The sequence below is a fragment of the Parasteatoda tepidariorum genome, chromosome 5 (genome assembly GCF_982258835.1).
Source record: "Parasteatoda tepidariorum strain Cologne lab strain chromosome 5, Ptep-v5.0, whole genome shotgun sequence".
Taxonomy (NCBI): Eukaryota; Metazoa; Arthropoda; class Arachnida; order Araneae; family Theridiidae; genus Parasteatoda; species Parasteatoda tepidariorum.
Window position 1 is genome coordinate 76,786,233 of NC_141759.1, and position 26,192 is coordinate 76,812,424.

The window sequence follows — 26,192 nt, forward strand, 5'->3', positions numbered from 1 at the left end:
AAAATGCTGACAAGGATATAAAAACATCAAGAGATATTTTCAGCAGTTCTTCTCCCGATTATCTAATCTATCAAGAATCAGCGGTGGAAACAACCCCCGACAGTTGGCAATATAGAGATGCAATATTCAGAGATTTTGGATCAACACTAAACCTTGATTTTTATTTCGAAGTAATAGTAAAAGCAAGACAAGCTGAAGCAGAAATAGAAAGAAAGAAAAAAGAAAATCGCTCAAATCCACCTATTGTATCAGTTCTAGTCGAAGAAGTAAACATATTACAAGATCTTAAAGAAATAAAGAAAAGTGAAAAGAAATCTTTAAAACGAAAGTTGAAATCACTTACAAAATATTTTCGATTCAAGAACAAACAAAATTAATAATTGCAAGTGTAATCAAAAATTCATTCTCTTTTTCTGGATCTATTTAATTTTATGTGTTCGTATCTAAAAGCTGTGTGTGCACAAGAACATGCTGTGAACCAATGACTGAGCTGAAACTTGTGTGGTTAAAAACGTGATATGGGTGCAACGCCAATAAAGAAAGATATTTGAAGAGAGAAGAAAGAATTATTTTGAGAGAAGAAATGGAGAAAAAGGAAAGAAAGTAAAGAACATATAGGAGGTTTGAAGATAAATTGAATTTAAAGAAGACGGAAAATGTAAAGAGAAAGAGGAATGTTTGAGAAAAAATATTAGAAGAGAAAAATAATAAGTAAATGGATAATTAGTAGTGAATTGGATGAAAAGATTTTGAAGAAAAAGAAGAGATTAAGGGAAAAGAAGAAAAAAAGGAGTGCGTTTATTGAAGAAGAGGGAAAAGAAGAGAGATTTGAAGAGAAATGCGATCAATTGAGTCAAGTGCCTTTAAAAAAACAGAGCGAAAGACTGAGTCATGCATATATCTGGATCAAAATTATTTGGAAATTCTATGGCAGCATTAAAAAACTAAAATTTAATTTTATAGGTATTTATTACCTAGCTTTTTTACCAGGTAGTAATGTACCTGGCTTTTTTAATGTATTCGCGCAGAAGAGCTTCATAAAGGCAACAGATTTAGGTATATCTTTACCTACGTCTTAAGGTATTTAATTACCTTTTAAAAGAAAGTTTTTGCAATACAAAGAAAAAAAAACTAGTGCAATGATGAATAAATTAGCTCAACTTGACTCACTGTTTAGAGAAAGAAACATCAAACATAAGGGAAGGAGAGTTAAAATTGATACAGATTGAAGAAAAATCAGGTTTGAATCAAAAAGATTGGTGGAGATTGAAGTAACATCAGAGCTAGCACAGCATGAATAGATAAATAATACTCGTTTAGATTAAGGAAACATCAGGAATGTAAGAATAGGTCTCGTTCAGACTGGAAAACATCAGGAAAAAGAGAACATCAGGAAAAGAGAACATCAGGAGAAGAGAACATCAGGAGAAGAGAACATCAGGAAAAGAGAACATCAGGAAGGAAAATCATGTAGAGATCAGTAAAACTTAACTAGTTAATATTGAAAACCCATCAGAAAAAAGATCAGGACTTGTACAGCATGAATTGAGAAACAAGACTCGTCGAGATTAGTGAAACATCAGGAGTAGAGGATTATAATTGGTACAGATTAAAGAAACATCTTGAATAGATAAAGGAGACTCATTGAGATTGAAGAAACCTCAGAAAGAAACATCAGGACTGGATCTTCATGAATTGAGAAGTAAGACTCGTTCAGATTGGTGAAACATCAGGAATGGAGAATTTAAATTGTTGCAGATTAGAGAAAAACATCTTGAATATAGATAAATAAGACTCTTTGAGAATGAAGAAGCCTCAGAAAGTAACATCAGGACTGATTCATTGTAAATTGATTAATAAGACTCGTTTAGTTTGGGAAAACATCAAGAAGAGAGAAATAAATCTGGTAAATATTAAAGAAACATCTGGAATGGATAAATAATGCTCGTTTTGATTGAAGAAACATCAGGAGAGGTAACGATTGAAGACGTTTAAAAAGACATCGAATGCTTTAAGTTCTGGTCGCAAATGCGAAGAAACTTGTCACCGTGTGTTAGTAGAGAAAGAAAATATATTGTGTGCACCAGCTAAAATCTATTAAAAATCATATAATGAAAACGCTACAAAAAAAGTAAAAAAGAAAATCGTCCCTTGTGTTGAAAACTGTCTCGTGTCTCGGAAGAAAAAAAGCAAATAAGAATAAAAAGAAGAAAAAAAAAGAAGTCTTATGAAAACAAGGATTTTTATCAAAGAAGAACTTGAATTTTAGTTTAGATCAGATTTAGATTACATTCATATGCTACATTTGATTATTCACATATTTATGCTAGATGAAATTTTACAGTTCAAATATGTTATTTAATTTTTAGGCTTAAATAAACAACTTCAAAATTCTCTGTGATTAATTTTATTTAATCATTGTTTTAGTCATTGACTTATGCAACCTATTGCAGAAGCAAAATAATTTATTTTTATCAATGTTGATACCGCCGCGCAGTTATTTTAATCGAAAGAAAGCTGGCCAAAAATATAAGCTTTTCGATAAAACTGTAAGGATTTGGAAGGTCACGCATGCAAAGTCAGAATTGTGAAAATCATTGTGGTTAATCGAATATATAGTTGGATAATAAATTTTTTGTTGCTGCCAATTTTATAATTTTCTATCATTCTAATTTTTCTGAAGTAACTTCCCTAAGTTGTAATTATTTGTGTTTAATTTTTCCGATTGATATTATAAATATAGCTGCTTGTATATTAGTCTGATTTTTACTAACATGGGGAAAATTGTTTTTCATCCAACATTTCACAGCATCTCCTAAAAAGGTACCATTTGCAGAAATGCCATTTTGCTCAGCTTTGTAAAAAATATTTTTCATTGGTAACACAATTTAATTTATTTTTCGTTTATTGTTTCTCATTTTAAGTAGTTTTAGCTATGACCCATCAAAAATTCAAAGTATTAATATATAAAATGCAACTTTATACAATGAGCGAAAAAAGTACAAGTACCACACGAAAAATCGCCGAATTTTGAAGTAAAAACAGGAGTGAAATTAAATTATTTCTTTCGTAAACTAATAAAAATTTCCAAATATAAACTTGTTTAGATTTACTTTTTAATTTTTAAATGCTAATGGCATTGGAATAAGAACATTGGTTTTTCTTCCCTAATTATAGAAAAATTTGCATTTTTTAAGATAGAAAATATGAATCAAGATTAAAAGATTGGTCTGTGAAAGAAATTTCGCACTCGTCGACTTTCATCGTGACATTTGAATGATGCCCAAAGGATTACATCTTTCAGATTCTGAAAAAAAGGAATATTGTTGCTTTTCGAGAATGTGGATTAAGTGGACGAGGAATATAAAAAAAGAATAAAGAGATCTAAAACAGTAGTTCATAATTCTCTAAAAATCCTGGAATGTGCAGCATGAAAAACGAACTGGCATCCTGGTAGTGAGCATCCCGGAATTTGATATATAACTAATATTTTGAAAGTTTATGATCAAAAAAATAATATTTAGACTTCACCTCCGATCCTATGAAAAAAAATACATTTTTCTGAAAAAATTGCACATTTTTTGCAATAAAATCTGAATGGTTGCTTGTAATTTCTTTACACATTAGTTATTCTTTCACAATGATTCAATTCAAATTTTGACTGCTTTTGGGCAATATAGGTATTTCAGTCCTTCTAGTGTTAAAAACACTTAAAGAACACTTTACGAGAATTAAAGAGTTTTTATTTAAAAAATTTCTTGATCTTCTTTTGCTTTACATAACTTTGGCGCTATTTTGCAGCAATGTAATGCCCTTTTTTTAGGGATAACAGGAAGGTTGGCATCACCTCTTCTTGTTGTTCAATATATATTCAGTAGCTCTTTCGATAGCTTTTAGTCCATCTGTGTGAGAGATTTTTATATATTGATTTTCATTGTCACTGTCTTCATCATCTTCGCTAGATTCATTTTCATTATTGACGATATTAACGATCATTTCATTAGCGATCGATCATTTCATCGATTTCGTTTCCTGGAGTGCTGGGAAGATAAAATTCAGATATTTTTTTCGGCGGTTGTTTTAAAAATAGAAAATAAACTAGAACAAAAATATCCTTGAAGTATCTGATAGTTCGGTTAAAGCAGAAACTCTGATAATCGGGACTCTACTATACTTCCCCTTATGACTTTCTTAAATGACTGCAGATCTAAGTATTCAATTGCCCACATAATTACATGGTGGCTACAAAATACTGTTACAAATATTGAATCACTTTATTGTACAGGTATTAAATAGAAAATGATAAATACACAAATATAATTCAGATCGATCCCCATTTTTATTAATTACAAAAGATAATATAAAGGAAGAATACATAATATTCAAAGAAAGAATATATAATATTTAATGTTACTTAGATATAAAAAGCAAAAAAAAAATAAATTCCAAGTAAATACAAACTAATATTCAATAAAATTCACAGAAATCAACCATTAATTATATTTTAGCACATCAATCAATACTAGACTTGGTCCCAGAGTCAAAATAAATTGTAGTAAAATTATTTTAAAAAAAGGAATACATAATGTTATTTATAGTAACTTAGAGATAAAGAGAGTAAAAATGCATTTGAAGTTATAATCATAATCCTCATCAACCTCTTACCTCTAAAAACAGCTATGCCAGCTCCCAAAATCAAAATAGATCTAAGCATAAATTATTTTAAAACAATGGCAATTAATGTTATCCTTTGTAATTTAAATGTAAAGAGTAAAAAAAATTAATACTCACCCATTTTCTGGATACCATGTGGTAAATTACCAGGCAAAAAACGGTCAGGATTCATGACAAATTTTAAAATTGAAACAAGCTAGGCTAAAAAAAGAAAAAAAATCAATGTTAAAACCAAAATTGTAATTTTTGAAACTGAGTTTCAGTAGGTATTAAACATTAGCTTTGAACATATTTTTATAACCCTCATTGAACAGCTGACCTAATTTTTGGGTTTACAATTACTAATGTTCAACTCTATAGCCTTGTAATTTTGAACCCAATCCACAAGACAAGGGAACTCCTGGATCAAGTATTGGGAGAAATTTGCCATTTGCCTTCGTAGAGGACTTTTTGATAGAACTAACCCACATTTGCGTGACATGGTGAGGAAGACCACAAGAACCTCCCACGGTTAGCCTGACAGCAAAGGGACTCTAACCCATAATCCATCTAAAGTATAGTTCATGTCAGCACTGTGGTTGGTGCAATTTGGATTCGGATTTGTATCAACCAGTCATTGCTGAGATTTGAACCCAGTTCACCTTATTAGAAGGCGAACGCTCTATCCACTTAGCCTATCGCGGCCTTAGTTTTGTACACAACAAAATCAATTTCTACACCAAAATGGTTGAAAAGTTTTTAAACCATTAAGTGGATGCTATAAAGTAGGAGAAGCCCTTCATGGAAATTTTGTTTCATCTACATAAGTAATTTTAAGATATATAAAAAAGGGGATATCAGATAAACCGAAAGTAAACCATAACACTTTAAATGTTTTCAAAATATCAAAATGCAAATAAATTATGGTGGGATTACTTTCCAACTGTGTAATCATGAGAAACTCTACCATAATTTTTTTGTAATTTTAGATACTTTTCAACGTATGAAACTTCATGGTTTAATCTTGGTTTATCTGAACTAAGTTTTTTCCCTACTTTAAATTACTAATATAGCAGAAGCAGGATTTATTATAAAGGGATTTTCAAAAGTGTAACAAAAAATCAAAATTTGACAAAAACTGTCGAAAACTTGAGCAATTTCTTTTTTTTTTTTTTCATAGGAGATATTTCACTGCAAGTCAAGTTACTAGCTCTTTAAATCCTGCAGAATACTTGCATTTTTATTTCTTTTATGAAGCTTCATATTATAGATCATGTATAAAAAATGAAGGCAAAATTGGTGAAACTATTAGCTGCTTTTTCAAAAAACAAGGCAACTTTAAACTTTAAGATTATTATTTGATATATAATAACTATTCAATTTATATTTCAGATAATAACTATGAGTTAATTTTTATCTAATTATTGATTTTAATTCTTTTTAGGCCACAATTTAAGCAGATTTCTTAGCATCAGTGCAACTAAAATGGTCATCAATAATTGTCTGATTTTAACTTGTGTAATACTTTTTGATTCACAATATTTGTTGTTGATACCTTGAACAAAAATTTTATCTATAAATCATGATCATAATACATTCCCTGATAAGTAAACTAATTATAATTTACCAAAAAAATTAATGTTTCCCTAATGTTAATGCCTTAATCAATTATTAATTTTTTTCAATCAATCAATTCAACAATTTATTGTGTTATTAGAAATATTTAGCACAGTTATTAGAATAAATTTCCAAATATATGTTTATCTTAGCATTTAAAATTTTCATTTTATTTGTGCAAGGCAATCAGCGGTCCAAATTCAATAATTAAAGAAAATAACAGACTAGAAAAACTGTGATTTTACATATTTTTATTTATAAATATTTAATATTGTTAAAAAATTATGATTTTCTGTATCAGAATTTTGGATTTTTCACAGCAACTGTCAAAAAAAGAAAAAGCTTTATTACAATTATAACAACTAATAGTTATTTTCTACACCAGAATTTTGTGTTTTTGTCCAGTGTCAGATTTATCATATGGCCTGATAGGCTCAAGCCTAGTAACCTTACGGTACAAATAACTTATTTTTGACTTTTCGTCTAGAATTGTCTAATAAAACTATGAATTACCAAATATTGTAATAAATATAAGCTCAAATTTACTAAAGCGTTATAATTAACTCATGTATAAACATTTTAAAGTCACTTCTTAAATAAACAACAAGTAAATTTTTTAAAAGATATAACCAGGGGGCACCTGGCAGTTCTGGGCCTAGGGTTCCCGCATTTCTAGATCAGGACCTGTTTTTAAACATTGTCAAAACCCAAACAAAACATAAATGTTGTAGCGGGGAATAAAGTAGCTAATAATATTTCTCAGGATTTTATAGCAATAAACAATGACAATTGGCAACTTTGGGCAATGACAACTTTTTATGAAATAATTTATTTTACTTTAATTATAGTACCTTTTTAAAAAACTATTCATACAGAAATTAAATTACCTTAATTATTTAACACCTTCAATGAAATATGAAATTTGTTTACCTTATTTCGAAAAAGTTTATATCGTCTTTGACGGTCTTGTTTTGTGCAGTTTGTATCCCAAATAAATTTATTTATAATCATTGGGTTTGAGAGTAATGAGTCATTTTACAAGCCAGTCTACGCCGTCTAGCGGGAGCCTGTAAATATCGGACATTAATTTATCACGTTTTCATTTAGTTCCATCAAAGTCATTGACTGAATCAGACGCCATTTTTTAGCAGCAAATAAGAAACAAAATTTCCCTAAGGAAAAGGCCGAAGAACTTGAAAAAAATCTCCAGAATATTAGTAAATCTTTCAGGAACAGAACACGCCAAACATTTGAAGAAAAATTCCTCAATAATTTTTAATTTCTATTATCAACAAACTTGAAACTGATGACTTCCGATTTCGGATACTGTTACAGATGTGTGTATTAAGGTAAAATGCATTTCTTCTGTCTTCAATTCATTACGAATTAAAGTAAGGTCAACATTGCTTTCGTCATTCCAGTGAATAAATATGAATTCAGAACATACAGAATTGTAATAGTTATAGCATATTCTTCTTCGTTATAGAATAGTATATATTTCTGTATCCATATAATTCGGAAAACAACAATAAAAAATTATCCAAGTTACTTGAAATAGTGCCATTTGTGCTGATTCTTAATTAATTTAAATCGTTTTCTTGGTAAGTTTTTTTTAATTTTGAAAGAATAAGTTCAACTAGAATTCAGCTATTCTGTTTTTAGCTACATATTCAAATTCATATCAATTAAAAACATTTTGCTGTGTAGTATGTTATCTAAAAATAATGAAGGTATAAACTATGTATCTATTATTTGAAAATAAAGTTTTCAAACAAGGAACTTATCATTTTGGAATTCTCCGGGAATCATAAATCAGGTAAGTGCAATGATTTTTACAATAAAAAATTTGCTTGTAAATATTTTTTTTTCATTTGATGATGGTTCTCTACAGAATGGTTTTTTACGTCTGATTAAGAACTATAAGAATAATAAAAAAAGAAACAATATGAAAGTTTTTATTTCAATGTTAAGAATTCTTAAAATCGTTTTTTTTATCCTAAGAATTCTTTATTTTCCGTTTTTTAGTTTATAATTTTTTGATAAAAATTGTTCTCAAAATACTTTTGAAAAATTAAATGGTATAACATTATGTGTTTATGTATACTTCTTGTATATTCCAATGTTTGAAATAATATGATTCAGAAAAGTATGGAATAAAAATTCGGTACTTAGTACGTATTAACGCCACCGCCGCTACAGATTTGGCGGTTTTTAAGTGCCGCCAATCTACACTTAAAATTTTTGCGACAATTCATAAAATAAAACACTTTATTTAAAATCAAAATAGTTAATCGGATTTTGGTGGAAAATGAGCCGATATAGAGTTTAGCATAGATTCAAAACAATCATATCGCCATATGAACTCTGATGAATAAGATTCCAAATGAAATAACATTTCCAAAACGTACGTTTACCAAGATAAAGTTTTATGTTGTGGGAATTGGTACATTTTCGTTTTTTCGGTAAAATACTTCCCTCCTGAAAAAATAAAATTGCATCTTGTTTTGTTTTTGGCAAATCCCAAAGACGAATTTTCGTAGCACTAAAAATGGCGACAAAAAAGAATTGTTTTTTCGTTTTTGTTTCGTCAGCATTCTTTATTTTACGTTTCTTAGTTTCTAATTAATGATTTTTATTGAAACTTGAAATTTTTTGATAAAAATTGTTGTCAAAAAACGTTGTTTACAAAATTAAATTTCATAAAATTATGAAGCTTATGTATACTTTTTGTTCATTTTAATTTTTGAACTAATATGATTTTTAAAACTATAGAATGTAAAGTTTAAATGGGCCTTTCATGTTATATCATTAAATTTAGTAATACTATTTCTCGGGCATTAGGTTTTAACTCTTATAAGAATATACATATTTTTTTCTGTTTATGTACAAATATTTTTCCGATGTGTTTTGGATGTTCCTTCTCTAATAAAATGAGATACCATTTTGTTTTCGGTTGTACAAGAAAGAAGATCAAGCATTTTTCCTTTTTAAATTTAATAAGCCACATTAAAGAAGGAACGTTGCAATGCTACACGCTACATTAACGACGTCTCCAGAGTAACTGAATGACGATTCATATAGAAATCGCAGGTATGCGTCTCATACAACAACGCCCCCTATAGTTCGTTGCGATCGCGAATAACTGTCGAGAGAGAATGCAACCCTTATGCAAAATGTTCTATGTTCGAAATTTTCGATATACTCATCAACCGAGTCCTACATTTTCTCTGCGATAATCGTATTTGTAATTCGTAATTCAATAAGAATGGCCCTTAAGATAGTCATTCTTAGTGCATACAAAATATTTACGGTTGCGAATTCTAATCATTTGCAAGCGTGGCCGTGCGTACAGTTAAAACGGATGCAATGAGATTAATGTTTCATAAATAAAATTATTTAATGATCTAGTTGTAGTTCATTCACGTCGCACTAGAGCTGCACAATGGGCTATTGGCGACGGTATGGGAAACATCCTGGAGGATGATCCGAAGACATGCCATCACAATTTTGATCCTCTGTGGAGGGGATGGCACCTCCGCTTCGGTAGCCTGACGACCTGCGCGCGAAGTCGAGCACTTTACGGTAGCACAGTTTAACGAAGACCAATACCGCATACCCTCGGTCCCTACGCAGACTGATCCAAGTGGTCACCCACCCGCACACTGACCGTAGCCAGTGATGCTTGACTTCGGTGATCTGCTGGGAACCGTGTCTTAACGATCAGTCCACTACGGGAATTAGTGATCTAGAATTTATCCTCAAGGATAATACGATTACAATACTAGCACATTACACATCCACAATTTTGAGTAATAGTGGAAGTACTTTATTTACGTCACACTAGAGCTACACATTAGGCTATATTAGTGACAGGGACTACTGTAAGGAGTCGGATAACATCCCTGATAATGATCCGGAGACAGGCCATAGCACTGGACAATTTGTCAAATTTTTATTTTGTGACGTAGCAAAGAAGCTATTAACCGATACCGAGCTTAGAACATTAACGAAAACAAGTGTGAACAGAATCTTTAACGAGGAAGGTTAAATCATTTACGTTGCCGGACACAATTGAAAAGAGGTGAAAACGATTACTATTGGGTTGATGCGCAAGTTCTCGCGTTTTTTTTTTAATTTTAAAAATTTGCGTTGAAAATGAAATGTATTCGCATAACCTTTTTTGTCATTCGAAAGAGAATTTTTCGCTCTATAAAATAGTGTATTTCACTTTTTTGTTAACTTTAATTTGGTTACTTTTTACAGCATTTAAATGGTGTGTCAAGTCGACAAAAACGAGCACTTCCGACACCACCTTCTCTTTGCATTTAATCGAGGTGCCAAAACCACAGAAGCTGCTAGAGAAATTTGTACTGTGCAATTTCAAATGCTTTACGCTGCGTTTCGTTCAATAATGACGTCGAATTACGGGCTTGATTGGACGACTTTTTCGAGACGCCTCCGGGTGATTTCCACCCGAAGAGGCATCGAAAAACTCTTTGAATGTTGGGAGGAAGTAGTAAAGAACAACGGAGAGTACATTATTGATTAAATTATTGTTATTTTATGTGAAAAAATAAAGTTATAAAAAAATTTAAAAGAAAAAACGCGGGAACTTATGCATCAACCCAATATAAACACCTTCAACTTTCATCGTGCAATCAAAGAGGTTTTGATATCTTAAATTCGGATTTTCATCATCGTAATCCTTCTTTTTTTCTTGATTGTATCACCCTTTATTTAATTTTTGGCAAGGATTGTGAATATATATATTAAATCTAATCAAAGCATTATTCAGGGAGGAGGTTGAGGAACAAATGGGACTGCTGAGAGCCCGAGCAAAATTTCTAACAAAAATCAGGTTTTATTAATTTTTTTAACAACATTGCAGATAATTTCTTAATGTCTGTATAAAAATTGAAAGTATGGTCTTCAAAAATTGTCTTTAAAAATTCTACAAAATATATCGTATTGTAAAATATGTATGAAAATGAGATTTTTTGTGTTGTGAGGAAAGGACCACAATAAATTTTGTCGTAGTGTCCTTAAAACCTTTGCTCTGCCTTGCCTTTGATTACGGATCCTGAATAAGTATGCAAATTTGTTCACGTCCCTTATCTTGGTACTGTATAACCGAAATAGTGGAAAAGTAGTCTCCTGCAGTAATTGGGCTTTTTAATAAAATTACAAAGCCAAGTTAGGTAGGTAGCGGCGACTTTGTAAACATCACTGCGGATAATCCGAAGACATGCCATTGCAATTTCGATTCTCTGCAGAGGGGATGGCTCCCCTGTTTACAAAGCCGCTTTAGAAATGGATGAATGGTATAAGATTTATTAAAGTTTCACTGAAACATGTGATTACAAACAAGTAATCAAAAGCAGTCATGTTTTTAAATAAGTTAACATTCAAATAAATTTGTCTGTCAAACATTTAAAAATATATTTTATTGCTATTTTTTTAAAAAAAAAATAGTAGTAGCGTAGCAAAGGTTTGCAATCCAAGTTTTGTCTTCTCAGACCATTCCAGCTTCTTTCCATGTTATTTTAGCTTTGTATGAAGATATCATGTCTTCGCCATCAAACTGTAAAAAAGAAGAAAAAAAAATATTAAGTCGATTTGCATAAGCTATAAATTTAAAAGTTTATTTCTGTTTATTTACTTTGAATAGTTTGTTAAAAAATTATAAAAGCTTTAAGTTCATAGAAAGGAGTGCAATAACAGAACTGTAAGCAGAAAAAAAAATCGACTTGACTAATTTTTATTCTAATTGCCGGATTTTCATGCACTAAAAGGAAAACCTTAATGATTCAATGACTTGATTTCAAATATGCTATTTAATAATTTAAATATGCTTTTTTTTTGTGGACTGATTTTGACTTTTGACTGTCAACACATAAGCTATAAATTTAAAAGTTTATTTCTGTTTATTTAACATAAAGGGTAGCCGCAATATGGAAAATTTTGTGCCATTTCACCTTACCGAATAAGTTTCACAATTGACTATCTAAATCGAGTCATTTTCGTCTTTCCAATAGTGAGATGACCCTTTCATACTTCTTAGACATAAATTACGTTTTCATAAATCATATAAATTTTCTGGTGTGTTTTGGGCATTATTTCGAGGACTTACAACTTTCACAAAAGGACTTTTATATTTTCCCCTTGCTTTCAAAAGATCACTTTTTTATCAACCACCAAGCAAGTAGAAAACCTTGCTTATCAAGAGATTCTCGAACAGAGCTCGACCATGATTCAGCGAAGAAAAGCTGCTGGCCAAAAAGCTTTAAAACAAAGAGAAAGAATCGTCGCGGAACATAATACTATATGATTATGCAATATCGAATATGAAAGAAGATTTACGGAAAATCGAATCGTTACCAAACTTAAAAGTTTTTGATTCATCAGGCAACTTGGTAAGACTCCCCAGGAGCGGAATTTACGAATCCAAATTTGCTCGTGATCTCAACGAAGTTTGACAGAGATTTATTTTGTAAAAATTCAGTTTAATATTACATGTATGTAGCAATTATAAGGTCCTTGAATATTAAACAGAAAAACATAATATTATTTAAATTCAATTTGAATTCTATACAATGATTAAAAAAAAAAGAAATTTGAATAATTCTCCATATAGTATTTAATTTCTATCCATATTTGTAATTAAGTAGCAGAAGAAAAAAATAAATCTTTACTTTTTGTTCTTTGCGGTGTTCAATCTATTCAGATTTTAAATTTTTATTCGAAACAAGTTTACAAATGTTTTATAAAAGAGACTCAAGCAATTTTTCCTCATTCGTTTGTTCGATTTTTAAAAAGAAAAAAGAAAACTAAAGGGCCGTTCAAAAAGTACGTACACAAAAATGGAGAAATTTTAAACCCCTCCCCCCCGTCGTACATTACCGTACATAAGGTCTTACTCCCCCCCCCCTTAGAGTACGTACATTTTATTAGACTACCCCCCTTTTTCATAAAAATTAAAATAATTCTGTTTTAAATAAAATTAAATATTTATTTAAGGAGTGTGTAGGAAAAAGTCAAATTTAAATTTGGTGTATGCTTATAGTGTACGTACTTTGTATAATACCACCCCCTCCCCATCGTACAAAACCGTTCAAAATAGCGAATCCCCCCCCCCTTCGGGATGTACGTACTTTTTGAACGGCCCCTAAGATAAAAAGTAATCTGCAATGTAATGTAATCTGCTGTGCTGAAGGGTTCCTACTACCTGGTTCATTATCATGAAGATTTGCTCAACTAGTTCAACGAATTAAATGTCTCGTTATTCACCAAGATTGTACAAATAAGTAAATAAATAAAAATAAAATAAATAAATTAATTAATTGAATAATAGATAATAAATATTTGCTGATTTTTATACAATGTAATTGCTGTAATGCTATACAATAAATACAATGTAATACGATATATATTTACTTTATTTAGTGCAAATGCTGAAAACTTAAATATGAGACTCCTCGTTGTTTATTAAATAAGTGCCCATGGTCCTTTTTCTAGGTATGGTTTGAGTAGAACAATTTGAACTCATAAGAATTCGCTTTTTCTCTTTTGTATTTTCTTTCTTTCAAAAATTGTAATTGTAAATGTAATATTAAGCTGCAGGTATCAAACGTTTTATTATTAATTTAGCCTTCTTTTTTTTTTTACTTGATTAGAAAATGGTTTTCTCACATTGTCCAAAAAAAAAAAGCTGTTTAATTTGATAAATATTTTAATTATTAATTTATTTGCATTAACAGATATTTTAGAAATACAATTGCAGGAATATATCTCTTCTTTTTTCTTTTTTTCTTCTTTTTTTTCCTTTTCTTTTCTCTTTTTTCTTAAAATTTGTAAAACCATTTAAATTTTTAAATTTTTTTGTATGTAAATTATTTTAATGATGAATTTTTTTTACAGATTTTCTAATTGATTTTACATTAACTAAAATAAATGCATGAAAAATGACTGTAAAAATTTGGTTTCCAACATTAATGGGTTAAAAAATATAAGTGTTAAAAAGCTCATAGGCCACACACTTACGCTACTGTCTTTCTTTTCCTTCATTTTAATTTGGAATGGAGGCTTTGATGCTTCATGACTTTCCTTTGATATTTCTGAAGATTCCGATGATATTGACTTTTCTTCAGCCGATTTTTCTTCTTCTGAAGGTTTTTCAGCACTCATGTGTTGAGCGCTGTTGAATGGATTTTTTTCAGCAGGTTTCTCCTCAGACTCTTGTTTACTATTGGGAAGAAGTCGAATGGTTAGAGCTTGTCGGTCAATAGTCGGGTTCTTTTCGATAACCTCAGTCTTTTCATAAGTATCAGGTGTACTTGTGGTGGCGAGCTCTTTGATTATTGGCCTCATGATCGGCTCTCCGAATGTCATGATTGATTCAAGAGAGTCCAAAACCTGACGAATGTCTGGTCGAGCGGGTTTATTCAACGCCTTAAGACTTTGAATAACCTGTAAATAAACGAAAAGAAAAAAAAAGCAGTGATTTAAGTTTAAAGATCAATGTTTTCAAAAACGGGATTCCAATCATCTACAAACTGTTTATATATATAACATATAACTAATACAATAAAGTCAAAAAGGATAAAAGAAAAGAGACTAACGAAGAAAATTAATTATTAGTCTTATTTACTGCGTATAAGTTTCAAGCATATAGAACTCATAAAATAAGTCAAAAATATAGAGAAAACACAAGAAAAATATAAAGATTTATGAAAAGAAAAGAAAAAAAATTATTAAAACAAAATATTTTTAAAAAATATTTAAAATTTTTCAAAGAAAATTAAAAGTAAATTAACGGAGAGTAAAATAAAGAAAAGATTTAATCTTGTCATTAGCTTACACGATTACATCGGCAAAAAAGAGTGCTTTCTAATGTTGTTGCTGTCGTCGGCCATTAAAACAGAGAAGGTGCGATTGTTCTTGTTTTCCATTGGTGCCATCTATGGCCAAGAATTCGACTTCTGCCACACCCATACGTCACACCCGTTTTATAGGGTGGACCCATTCACACATCTATTCATCCACAGACCGTAATTTTGACCAGAACCAGAGAAGATCAATCTCCAGATTAAGTACCCCCCAGAGGTATAAAAAGTGTAATGTGAACATAGAGGACTTTGTGACCTGACAAATTTAAAATGCACCAGTCACCATTTAATACACGGGGAGTCTTCAGCCTGTTAGATTCGAACTACCATTCTCAATAACGTGAATCCAGCGCCCTGCGAACTAGGCTACCCCAGCCCAGTATTTTTTAATATTGTATTAATATTGTCAAAGCAAAATATATTAATACAATAGCGTGAAGGGCACCCCAAAAAATTGAAATGAAAATCGGACGTATTAAGTCAAAAATACTAAAACATATGAAGCAAAAAAATAGAAAATAAAATGCAATAAAAATGCAGAATAAAATACAAAATGTAATCTATAAAACGAGTAGTGAATTGAAATATACTTGCACCGGCATCGTTCAAAAATGATTTAAAATATCTTCGTCACAAGTTTGCCAGATTACAAAATATAAAAATAGAAGCTTAAATAGAAGACAAAGGGATCATTTTGTGGCTCATTCTTACTAAAGTACAGAAGCTCGTTTGATTTGTTAGTTTCCTTGGATTGACTCTAAACTGGATGTGAGTAAAATAATAATACTATACTGTATAATTCAAAGTTAACAATTAATAAGGTTGAATTTTAATTATACAATTTTAATAATTTCAGAGAAATTATTAATATTTATTGAAAAAAAATTATTAAAAAAATATTTATTAAATATTAGAAGATTTTTAGCTACGAATTTACCCGAATTGGATTTGCACTTGGTAAAAATAGAAATTTAGTTGACAAAGAAATTTTTAATATATTTATTAATAATTATAACATACAATTAACGCAATGATTTTGTATAGAATTTCATTACATTAGTTGGATATCCATAGTTTTTTTATTTTTATTAAAATTTGGAATAGTTTTTCTATTTGTTTTTTGGATAAATAAGCAAAGTCTTTTAATTCTATTCATTTGATTAAGTATGGTATTTAAATAAATGTTTTTCAAAACATTAGAATTCCATGTAATTACCTTATTTTATTAAATTTTATTTTTATCTTTAAAGTTACCTGTCTTAAATACTACTACAAAATTTTTTTTCCTAACCTGTTAGTTCAATTTCTGACTATCAACATACAATCATTAATGATAAAATAGTTGCGAGCATGATTTATTTGGGGTGCGGATAAAAAGTAGTTGTTTTTCAATACATTTATAAATATAATTTGTAAAGTTCTTTTTACAGTAACATAATCTAATTACGTAATTATGACGTACTTCTTACTCTCTCTTTCTCATTATAAATTGTTATTAAGAAAAATATTATCTCTACTCTATTTTAATATTAAAAAAAATTAGTAAAATACTTTTTCGACGTCTGTATTGATATTTCCATTTCCTTTTTCAAGTTTGACTCTTGCATAATCGAGGCGACTCATGGCATCATCAATGATTCTTTTAGATTCCGCTATCTTTACCTTCTCGGAAATACCATCTATCCTATAAGGAGTTTATATAAAAAAAAAAGAAATTAAAGAAAGCAAATCTAATATTTGAGAGTAAGTTGACCTCGAAAAATTCGAAGCAAAACATGTCATTAGAAGCATGACCCGAAAAATTAGAAGCAAAAAAGCTAGTTAGATGAAATTCAAATATCGGTATGGGTACTTGCCTGCCTTAAAAAAACAAACAGAAGATTTAATGTATCGAAAATATATTGAACATTTAATATATTTGTTTAGATATTCTCTGAAGTGACACCATATTAACTCGTTCTTGCTGCACAAAATGAGGCATAGTGGTGGTTATAACCAGGGCTAAAGCTACGATTTTTCTCCTCATGACGTCACTGTGTCCACAGATCTCAGAGATCGCAAGCAAAGATATTATGATAACTTTGAATCTTTCTCTTTGTAAAAATATGTTTAGACTTCTTCTGGTTATTAGCTTTCAAACTTTACGTAATTAACACATTATTTCCGTTCATAAACATAGTTCAAAAAAACTTTCTTGGCCATTATATTAAAAAAAATACCATTTTAAACTAATAAAAATGTTTTACTAGTTGGCGAAAATGACACTATAAATATTTTATTTTAAGAAGTTCAGTTTTAACTTTAATTATTAAGAAAAATGAAGGCATATATCGACACTTTTTTTGTCTACATATTCTTTTATAACAATAAGTTGAGTTAAATTTAGAATCCCTGATTTTAAAATATGCCGTTAATAGCAATTTGTTCATACTTAATCATTAGGAAACATCAACCTTAAACGCTAATTACAGAAGCAAAATAATAATTTAGGTTCATAATGACATTAGAAATTTTACAATTGCTTATAGATATTTAAATTTACGATGATATAATTTATAGATATTTAAATTTAAGAGAATATAATTTTCAAAAAAAAATCATAAATATTTAGGATAACTACATTAAAAAATATGTTATGAAATTAGAAGAATTTCAACTATATATTATATATTTTATTTATACTTTTTATTTACATTTTAGTTTTCTTTGACTTTATCCATTTTTTAATTTTTTTCACCTGCCTTTCTTTTTGAAGTAACGAGGCGGTTTCTATTTAGATAATGAATTTTTATATAAGTTCTTAACGACAGAATAAACGTATTGCTGTTTTATATTAACTGTGTCATTTTGGAAACCATTCTCTACATAGTTGTTCATTTACTTTAGGGAACACGCGAAAAATTATACTTTTTCCTTTTGTTTTTATATCAGAATTTTTGCAAGTATCAATCGCGAAAACTGGCATTTCGATCATAGTTTTAAATTCTTGTAAATTCACTGCAAAAACTGAGGAAAGTCATTATAGAAAATAACAAATGTCTTAGAATATCTCGGACGGTGTTCTTCACTAAGCATTTCTGCTTCAATTTTTTTTATTTTTTATAATTCGCTGCTTTACATTGTTTGCATTCCTGTGAAATTGGGTAATTCAGAGTCATTAGAGTTTCTGTTAAGGTGACCAGGACCAGGAAGTGAAAGACCAGGCATTCATCTGAGTAATTTATAATGAAACGTACTAGGTTTTTTTAATTTATGATTTATTTAGGTCGCACCAGGCTAGGATGCATATGTTAATATCAGTCTGATATATGTTATGAATATGAAGCATTCAGTTTTAAGATTCATAGTTTTTCTAAATACATTTATCATTTTTTTTAATATTAAGTGGTAACTAACATTATAAAATATTATTTTTATAAATATAACATTGAAAATCTTGCATAATGTATCTGCGATATCTGCAAACGTTTAAAATTTTCTAGTGGTTATAAATTCACGGTAATACTACTTGGCGTTATATTTTTAAAGATAACATTACACATCATCGCTTACAGATTTTGTACGAGATAATTTATAGTCATAGTCATTAAGTTCGAACTTGGATTCCGAGGCCACACGACATGGATCACATAAAAGCTGTAAAGCCTCCCGCATGTAGATTCTGCTCAAGCCTTGTTGAGAACCGAGTTTGTTTTGTGGTAAGTAGGTAAGTTTATTGCGCAAAACTTACTCATGTGAGCGTGCGAGGTACATGATGTATACATGAGAGTGCAAATTCTCTGTATTAATATCCATAAGGATCAACTTCCGGTGATAGCCCCATATATAGAAAAAGTCTGTTTTTACTATAATTCGCAATGGTAAGGGTAACAAGCTTGTCGGTCCTGAGCAAACACAAATATATAATTATCTAAACAATCCCAAGAAACTGAAGCTGTAAGATATTGCTTGATTAATTCAAAAATATGCAAATGGAAATAAAAGTCGACACGTTACAAGCTCTCCAAAATATTCGCCCTATCTCTTATATCTCAGGACTTGTCAAGCGTGAACGAAAAGAAAGGAAAGTGGTTTGATATATAAAACGATAAATGAAAATAAAGGTGAGATTGGTTGGTTTATTGAAATTACATACATTTGCTGACTTGTGTGCTCAATATAGGCTTATAAGTCATTGTCAAGTAGAAAATACAGATAGAACAATTCAGAGAAAGGTATCACAAAGAATACACCCAGGGTTACGGCGGGATTCGAACCCGCTACTTCCACGCTTTACAGAGCGTTTGGACCGACGATACCGCTCGACCAGGGAGGCCCCTAAAGGTGAGAGTGAAACAATAATAAGGATGCAAAAATAGAACAAGAAAAGCCACTGTGTGCCGAGAGGGACGAATCAGGGTCACATGAGGTGCTACCCATTTAAGTTTGGGCTATTAGTTCGATTAACAGTTAATTTTACTACATCACAAACTGAAAAGATGACTGGTCCATTATTAACTGTTTGTGAGCAAAAAATTTTTGTATCTTTTATATTAGCGTATGACGATATATTTGGAAACTTGTAGTAGAAGCGTAGGGGAGAGTGGGGTCAATTGTAACAGGGTACGATTGTAACAGAGCAAAAATTTCGAGTGACGGGTTCTAGATTTGGTTCCTAGGTGGCGCACAAGGTGTATTTAATAAATCTACATGTACACCCCTGCTGGTAACCCTTTTTATGTACTTTTGAAAGAGTTACATCACAAAAGATATTTTCACGCTACGTAAGTACTTATTTTGGTATTAGAATATTATATTGCAACAAAGTAATTTTGTTTAAGCAAATAAAAATTATTAACCGAACATGTAAGTGGACACCTTAATTAACATTTCCAAAAAAAAAAGAAGATAAGTTTAGTTAATTAACTAGCATTGTTTTTAACAAATGAAGCTGAAATGGCGTCTTGGGGACGATTGTAACAGCTGAAAATAAATAATCTTATGTCTACAAACCATTACTTAACTCTTTAAGAACCACCAATAGTTTCCTATATCATTTATATTATGTTGCATGTGCATTATTTAATTTGTCACCTTTCACAGCATAAATTAAAATTTTCAACCCCTTAAAGTTAAAAGTTTAACCCTTTAGGTCTCTGCTCATTATTATTTTTACTCCTAAAATATCACTACTATTTCGATAAATAAAAAAATATATCACAACTATGATAATATGTATAATTAACTATGTTTTAGTTGAATTTATGAACTGTTACAATTGACCCCGTAAGTGGGGACAATTGTAACAAGTGCACGACTGTCAAAAATTGTAAATAACTAATATAATAACATTTAAAATAAGGTATTTATTTTTCTAGTAGAGGATAGTCTACTTTACTCGTCTGCCAATTAATACTAATAATATATTGGATTTTTTGTTAGTTAAAAATAGTTAAGTAAAAAATGTTACAATTGACCCCATTCTCCCCTACTCCTTATAATCTGCCGTAGTCGTTACATCGAGTTGTTGCTGTGATTGGGTTATTTTGAAATATTCTTCAGATTAGATTAACTTTTTTCCTGACATTATTTATAAATTGAAAAATAATAATAAATAAACGTTACTTGAAATTTCCTCCTTTCTTGGCTGATTCTAATAAAGCAAAAATTGGCATTGCCCCGATGGATGAGAGTTGATGCTGTACAAGAAGAGGATCTTCATCTTCAGGTAATTCATAGAGGAATCCTTCGACATCATCAAACTCTGACATATTAGCAATACAAATATAAATAAACATTCGCAGATACATTAGAATGCAATACGTTTCTAGTTTAAAAATTTCTAGTCCATATAAGTAACTGAATCTGATACAATACCGCTTATTATTGTTAACAATTTTCTGATGCAAAACTTACCCATAATTTGTGGATCCATTATGTTTCGCATAAGTGGTACAGCACCGCAAGACAGCTGCACTATGGCTAAAAGCACCACAACAATCATTTTCTAAAAGGAAGGGAAAGACAAGATGCTATTTTGAAATGGAAATAACATTAACTCAACACTCAAAAGTGAAATACAAAGTGTTCTATAAATTGTCAAAAGTGAGTTGATACTGAAACCAAGATAATTAGCCAAGTTTACAGCAAAAATCATACCTACCAATTTTTAGCAGAAATCATACCTACCAACATTATAATCGAATTATTGTTATAACTAGAATATACTTTTTTATTTTAATATAGCTTAAGCGCACCATTGCTTCATCATCACACATTTATATACATGTTTAATTTATGTATATGTCTAATTTACTTCAATGGTGTGAAAATAATTCTAAGTTAGATTCATATACCCAAGAGTTAAATAGAAAGTATAAATTTTACAACCACTTTAAATGTAGAAATAAAAATATTTGAAAAAAGGGTTAAATTGTGCATTTATGTTAAAACGTATTTCGATATCGCTTGAATTCAATTGTAACTATATGAAGTCATGGGACGCTTATGATCGTTGACCGTTCGAAAGTGCAGACTTTACGGACGTACTTTTTGTAAAAGACTGCTGATTTTTACGTTTTTTATTCCGAAAATATATCTCAATAATAGTGAAATGTCACCAATTTTTTTTCAATTATTAGAGCAATTAATTAATTAATTTTGTGATCAATTATGCAAGCAAAAAAAAAAGAACTATTGAGTCTCTCACAACATTTCAACTTTACGAATGAAAAAATCAAATTAAATTAAATATTTAGAGCATATTTTATGTTTTAAGAACTTTAATGGCAGCAAGAGTGTACCGTAGCACAATAACAGATACCTAAGAATTTTATAAAAAGATTTCCTTCATTTTAAAAAATAAATAAATAAAAACTGGTAATAAAATTATTTCAATATTAACAATTATCTTGAAAAAACAAACTTATAATAACGCCTTCCGTGATATATAAGAAACATATTGCATTATAAAAATTCAGGAGCTAACTGGTTAAAGTGGTAGCAAAATTTATGTTACTAAATGTGTAATAACTCAAATTCACCTGTAAAAATCTGACATCTAGTGATTTTGCATCTCAATTAAGGTGACTTTAAAAGTTAAGTGGTTGCTGAGCAGGGAAATTTCTAGTTCCTTTAATAATTAATTTATTACCATTTGAATATTTTTGGCAGGATTGAACCTCTGGGAGCGTTGTAAACGCTAATAAAAACTAGTGTTTTAGAAAAAGGAAAGTCGTAAGAAACAATTTGTCTTTGATATAGTTAAATTTTGAAGAATTTGTCGAAAATAATTCAGCAAAACAATCTCAAAAAGCATTCCAGCAACAGTTCGTTTTGGATCAGAGAATTCATAGAGGTTAAGGTGTTGCGCACAGGCCACCTTTACTTACCAGACAAGCTGGTACCCATCGATCTGAAGCTAGGTGGACTCCCACTGGTGGTCAAATCCTGGTTCTACCGATTAATCTCAGCAACACACATAATTTTCTATTAGAATTATAGTTAGGATAGCTGTGTATTTAAAAATGAATCATTTCATAACGAATAGGCTACATTTCAAAATGCATAGGCTAGGGCCTGAAAAAAACATTCCTCATGTTTTTAGAAACATTCATTTATATTCTATATCTTTCATTTATATTCTATATTTATTATTTATATTCTGCTATATTCTTTGAAAACCACTTTATTAACCGAAACTAAAATTATCACCTTAGTTTAAGCACTTAATACGCACCACTTTTTTGCTAAAGGTATTTATGACATTAATACAAAGGGTCGCTTTCAGTCACCCCCCAGCCGAAATGGGTGATTATTTGATTCTTGATTTCATATAATAAAATTATATAAAATAATTTTGACATTACAATGGAAAGAAAATTACAGTGGGGAGCAAATTTTCTGTTACATTTATACAAACACTTGAGCTTGTAGTTTGTCTACGGTAAGAACTTCCCCCTCCACAAAGTCTGAGGCCGTCTGCTGCTATGGAAACAAGAATAGCGCATTTCTGGAACGGTAGCTCCCCTTCTCTCTAGGGTTAACACAATAGACCGAAGAAAAGTTTCTTCTTTTTTCGCCGACCCCACTCCCTTACTTGAAATAGTTATAGCTCGTTACCATAGTCACCTCTTTTCAACTCATGCCTAACACCAATAAGGACTTTGAATTTTTCTAACTTCTATCGACATTATTCCAGTTGCTTAAGGGCAAGATCTCATATGAAAGAGTCAATTGCCCGCTTCGCGGACAGGCACTCTGTATTCTACTATAGTTCAAGTTCAAGTTCCATATTCACCATCACGGATCCAGATGAATAGCTAGGGGAGTTCTAACTTTAGACTAACTATACCTAATTCAGGTGTGGGGATATTAAATCTAGCTTTGTTTTGAAAACTACAGAATCAATATTACATATTTTTCAATCTGTTTTTAGTTTAGTTTATTCATTTTTATGTTTTTGTACAAGTTTATAGAGAACGCATATACCAGTATGCGTTTTTTTTTTTTTTTTTTTTTTTTTTGTAAATAATATTTAAGACCAAAAACATACGACCTTCACTTGTCGCCTCATAAACTCAAATGCATTGTTTTGCATGTAAATTCCTAAATATTTGCTGTTAAAAGAAAATTGTTTACATAGAGTATAGAAGTGTTTCCATATTTTTGACGAACCCCTGTATCTAAGATCTGTTTTTAAAAAAATGCCATGCAACTGAAAACGGAAGAAAAATTTTTTCACAGTAGGTATACTTTCATCAAATGTATTAAAGTACTGCTTAGCATTTACACATTAATGAATTTAAAATATTTTTATTTGTATTAAAAATAAGTCTTGAATTCTCACATGTTGTAGAGATTTGACTGTAAACTTAAATTTCTATCTTTAGTATGTTAGATATAAAACTCTAAATTTTTTTCTTTTCAAAACATTAAAGCTAATCAGCAATATAGTACGCTTTATAAATTATATAATAATAACGATAATCAACGTGAAATCTTCTGTGTCAATATTTAGAAAGTGTGTCTTTCTGTGTTTCGATACAGAAATATGTTCTTCATTATGCAACTGAATCGATCACATATTAGTTCATTTGACATTCTTTATGCTCTTTTCTCGCTCTTTATTTGTATATAGAACAAAATTTATACTTTCTTGGTTTGGATTACATCCCAAAAATTGGTTAAAATTTTGAACCAAAAATTGTACAATAAATTTTTTTCGTAAATTTCGACATTTAGTTTAATCTAACTAGTGTTGCTTATTTCAACGGTAAATAATTATTTTTTTACGCAGTTTTTAAAACAATGTGGTAAGCAAGAGTTATTTTTGATCGTCTTGATAAATATTTCTGACTTAATTGATTCAGTGCTTTCTGAGCAGGACTTATTACGAAATGGAAAGGGTTATTTTAGAAATAAATAAAATAACCGAGACATATATATGAGTTAGTGTCATCTAAAAGTTTTTGCAACAATTACAATTACAAACATCAAAGAAAGAAAATATGTTACGGGTATAGTATTAAGTTAAATAACTATACATAGGAAGCACCAGTTTTTAAAGAAATCAATATTTTAAATGAATATTTTCTCTTATTAAAAAGTTCTTTAGTTGTAACATTTACTGCTGCACCTTTTTTTCGTTGTAGTTATTATAGTATTTTAAAGCCATAACTACATTACCAAACCATAAAAATGTATAACCAACTCAAAATCGAAATCAATTGCATTGTCTAGTATTAGCACTATATTTACGATGTATCGAGCATCAATTTATCAATATTGATTGTTGAAAGATTTATACTTACTATTAATCTTTTTATAACGACCTATCAACTATCTGCTCGAAATATCACTTTCAACACAGAAAATAAAACTTTTTTTAGGCACTTTTATGGTCTATAACTGAAGCACAACAACACGTTGGGTGTTCGTGAAATAAAAAATTATAGGATGAAACCATCTTGTTTGATCTTAAGCAGGTGTTAGACACCTCTGTTTCATATTCAATGACTTCATCAAGTAAACATGTCTCTCATTCGTGGAATATTCAAGAAGACAGCCATCAAGCCCATCGATACAGTATAAAGAATGCGCAGATAAAGATTGAGTGATCATCTGATTTCGTCATGCATGATCTAGATTTATTGATAATCATGACCTTATAAGTATTTTATGAATTTTATAACGCGTTCCATTTGGTCGGAATGAAAAACAAAATGGCACGGAATTGTGCTTATAGGTAATATCTGTAGAGAATATATTACAGGAAACAAAAAGAAGTCAATCTGCCATCTTGAATTAATTTTTTCCCCAATCATTTTGTTGAAGATTGACATAATAGCAGACGATAGTTTCAAAGACATAGTAGCAGACGATTATTTTCGAAGAACATAATTTAAACTGCTGTGAAGTCATATTTAACCAGGTTGGCAAAAAGCATGAAAGTAAAAAAGGACATATTGTGTTGGTGATTCACGTTTTCTCTTTGTCTTTTAAAAGAATCAGTAGAACATTCTTTTTCTTCTTTTTAGTTAACTTTCTTGTGTTTTTTCTCACAAGTGGAGATTTTTTTTCGTTAAATTAAACATTAAAATTTTATTTGTTTTTTGTTTCGCAATATTTTTTCAGTGCTACATTTATGTTTTTAATTTAGTACTTAAGAATAAAAGGTTCTTTTGGTAACTACAACACATTTGTTGAATTTTTTGCAAACAAGCATTAAAGCGCCAAATTGCTATATTTTGCTTACTCATACGACACAGAAATGTTCAGTCACATAACTTGATCTACGCTAACGTACTTGATATAATGTTATGTATAGAAATATAATTGAGGTGTATGAAAAAAGAAAATATCGTGATAACTTCGTTATGTGAATGAACATTACATTCGAGTAACATTCCGCATTTGAATGAACATTCATTTACTTGTTGTTCCGTTTTCGATGTCGATTTATATGTTGGAGTGCAACGTTTCCAAGCTTTTATTGACCGTCAATTCTAAACATGCACTGCATCTCGGTTCGGCACCAACCTGTCCTTGGGTGGATAT

At 30.1% G+C, this 26,192-nt stretch overlaps 2 protein-coding genes across 6 annotated transcripts in view; both read right to left on the reverse strand.

Moving 5' to 3' along the window:
- LOC107441878 (mediator of RNA polymerase II transcription subunit 6) overlaps positions 1–7,279 on the reverse strand; it is a 28,877-nt gene extending 21,598 nt beyond the window's left edge. For 2 of the 4 annotated variants that reach the window (XM_043048372.3, XM_043048373.3), the window contains exons 1-2: positions 7,158–7,279; positions 4,792–4,875 (exon numbers count right to left, since the gene is read on the reverse strand). In XM_043048372.3, coding sequence (XP_042904306.1) covers positions 4,792–4,846 — 55 coding nt within the window. In that variant the 5' untranslated portion in view covers positions 4,847–4,875; positions 7,158–7,279. Of the gene's footprint in view, positions 1–4,791; positions 4,876–7,121 lie in introns of all 4 variants that reach the window. The other 2 variants (XM_043048371.3, XM_087164323.1) reach the window with 2 other exon arrangements.
- A 4,416-nt stretch (positions 7,280–11,695) lies between these two features.
- Positions 11,696–25,231, reverse strand: LOC107445782 (uncharacterized). Of its 2 annotated transcripts, XM_016060265.4 has the most exons (6): positions 24,947–25,231; positions 21,051–21,141; positions 20,760–20,898; positions 16,707–16,839; positions 14,311–14,736; positions 11,696–11,851 (listed from the first exon to the last, which is right to left on the reverse strand). In XM_016060265.4, exons 2-6 carry the CDS (start codon positions 21,136–21,138, stop codon positions 11,783–11,785), a joined length of 855 nt encoding a protein of 284 aa, XP_015915751.2. In that variant the 5' UTR covers positions 21,139–21,141; positions 24,947–25,231; the 3' UTR covers positions 11,696–11,782. The 2 variants fall into 2 exon arrangements, with proteins under 2 accessions (XP_015915751.2, XP_071041149.2); XM_071185048.2 differs by lacking the exon at positions 24,947–25,231 and having other exon boundaries at positions 21,051–21,160.
- Positions 25,232–26,192: the final 961 nt, after the last annotated feature.

Coding starts and splice junctions, on each gene's coding strand:
- LOC107445782 (XM_016060265.4), bottom strand. CDS start 21,138: ATGATTGTTGTGGTGCTTTTAGCCATAGTGCAGCTGTCTTGCGGTGCT. Junction 20,899..21,050: donor AATGGATCCACAAATTATGG/GTAAGTTTTGCA, acceptor CTAATATGTCAG/AGTTTGATGATGTCGAAGGA. Junction 11,852..14,310: donor AGGAAAAGAAAGACAGTAGC/GTAAGTGTGTGG, acceptor TCTTTTTTACAG/TTTGATGGCGAAGACATGAT.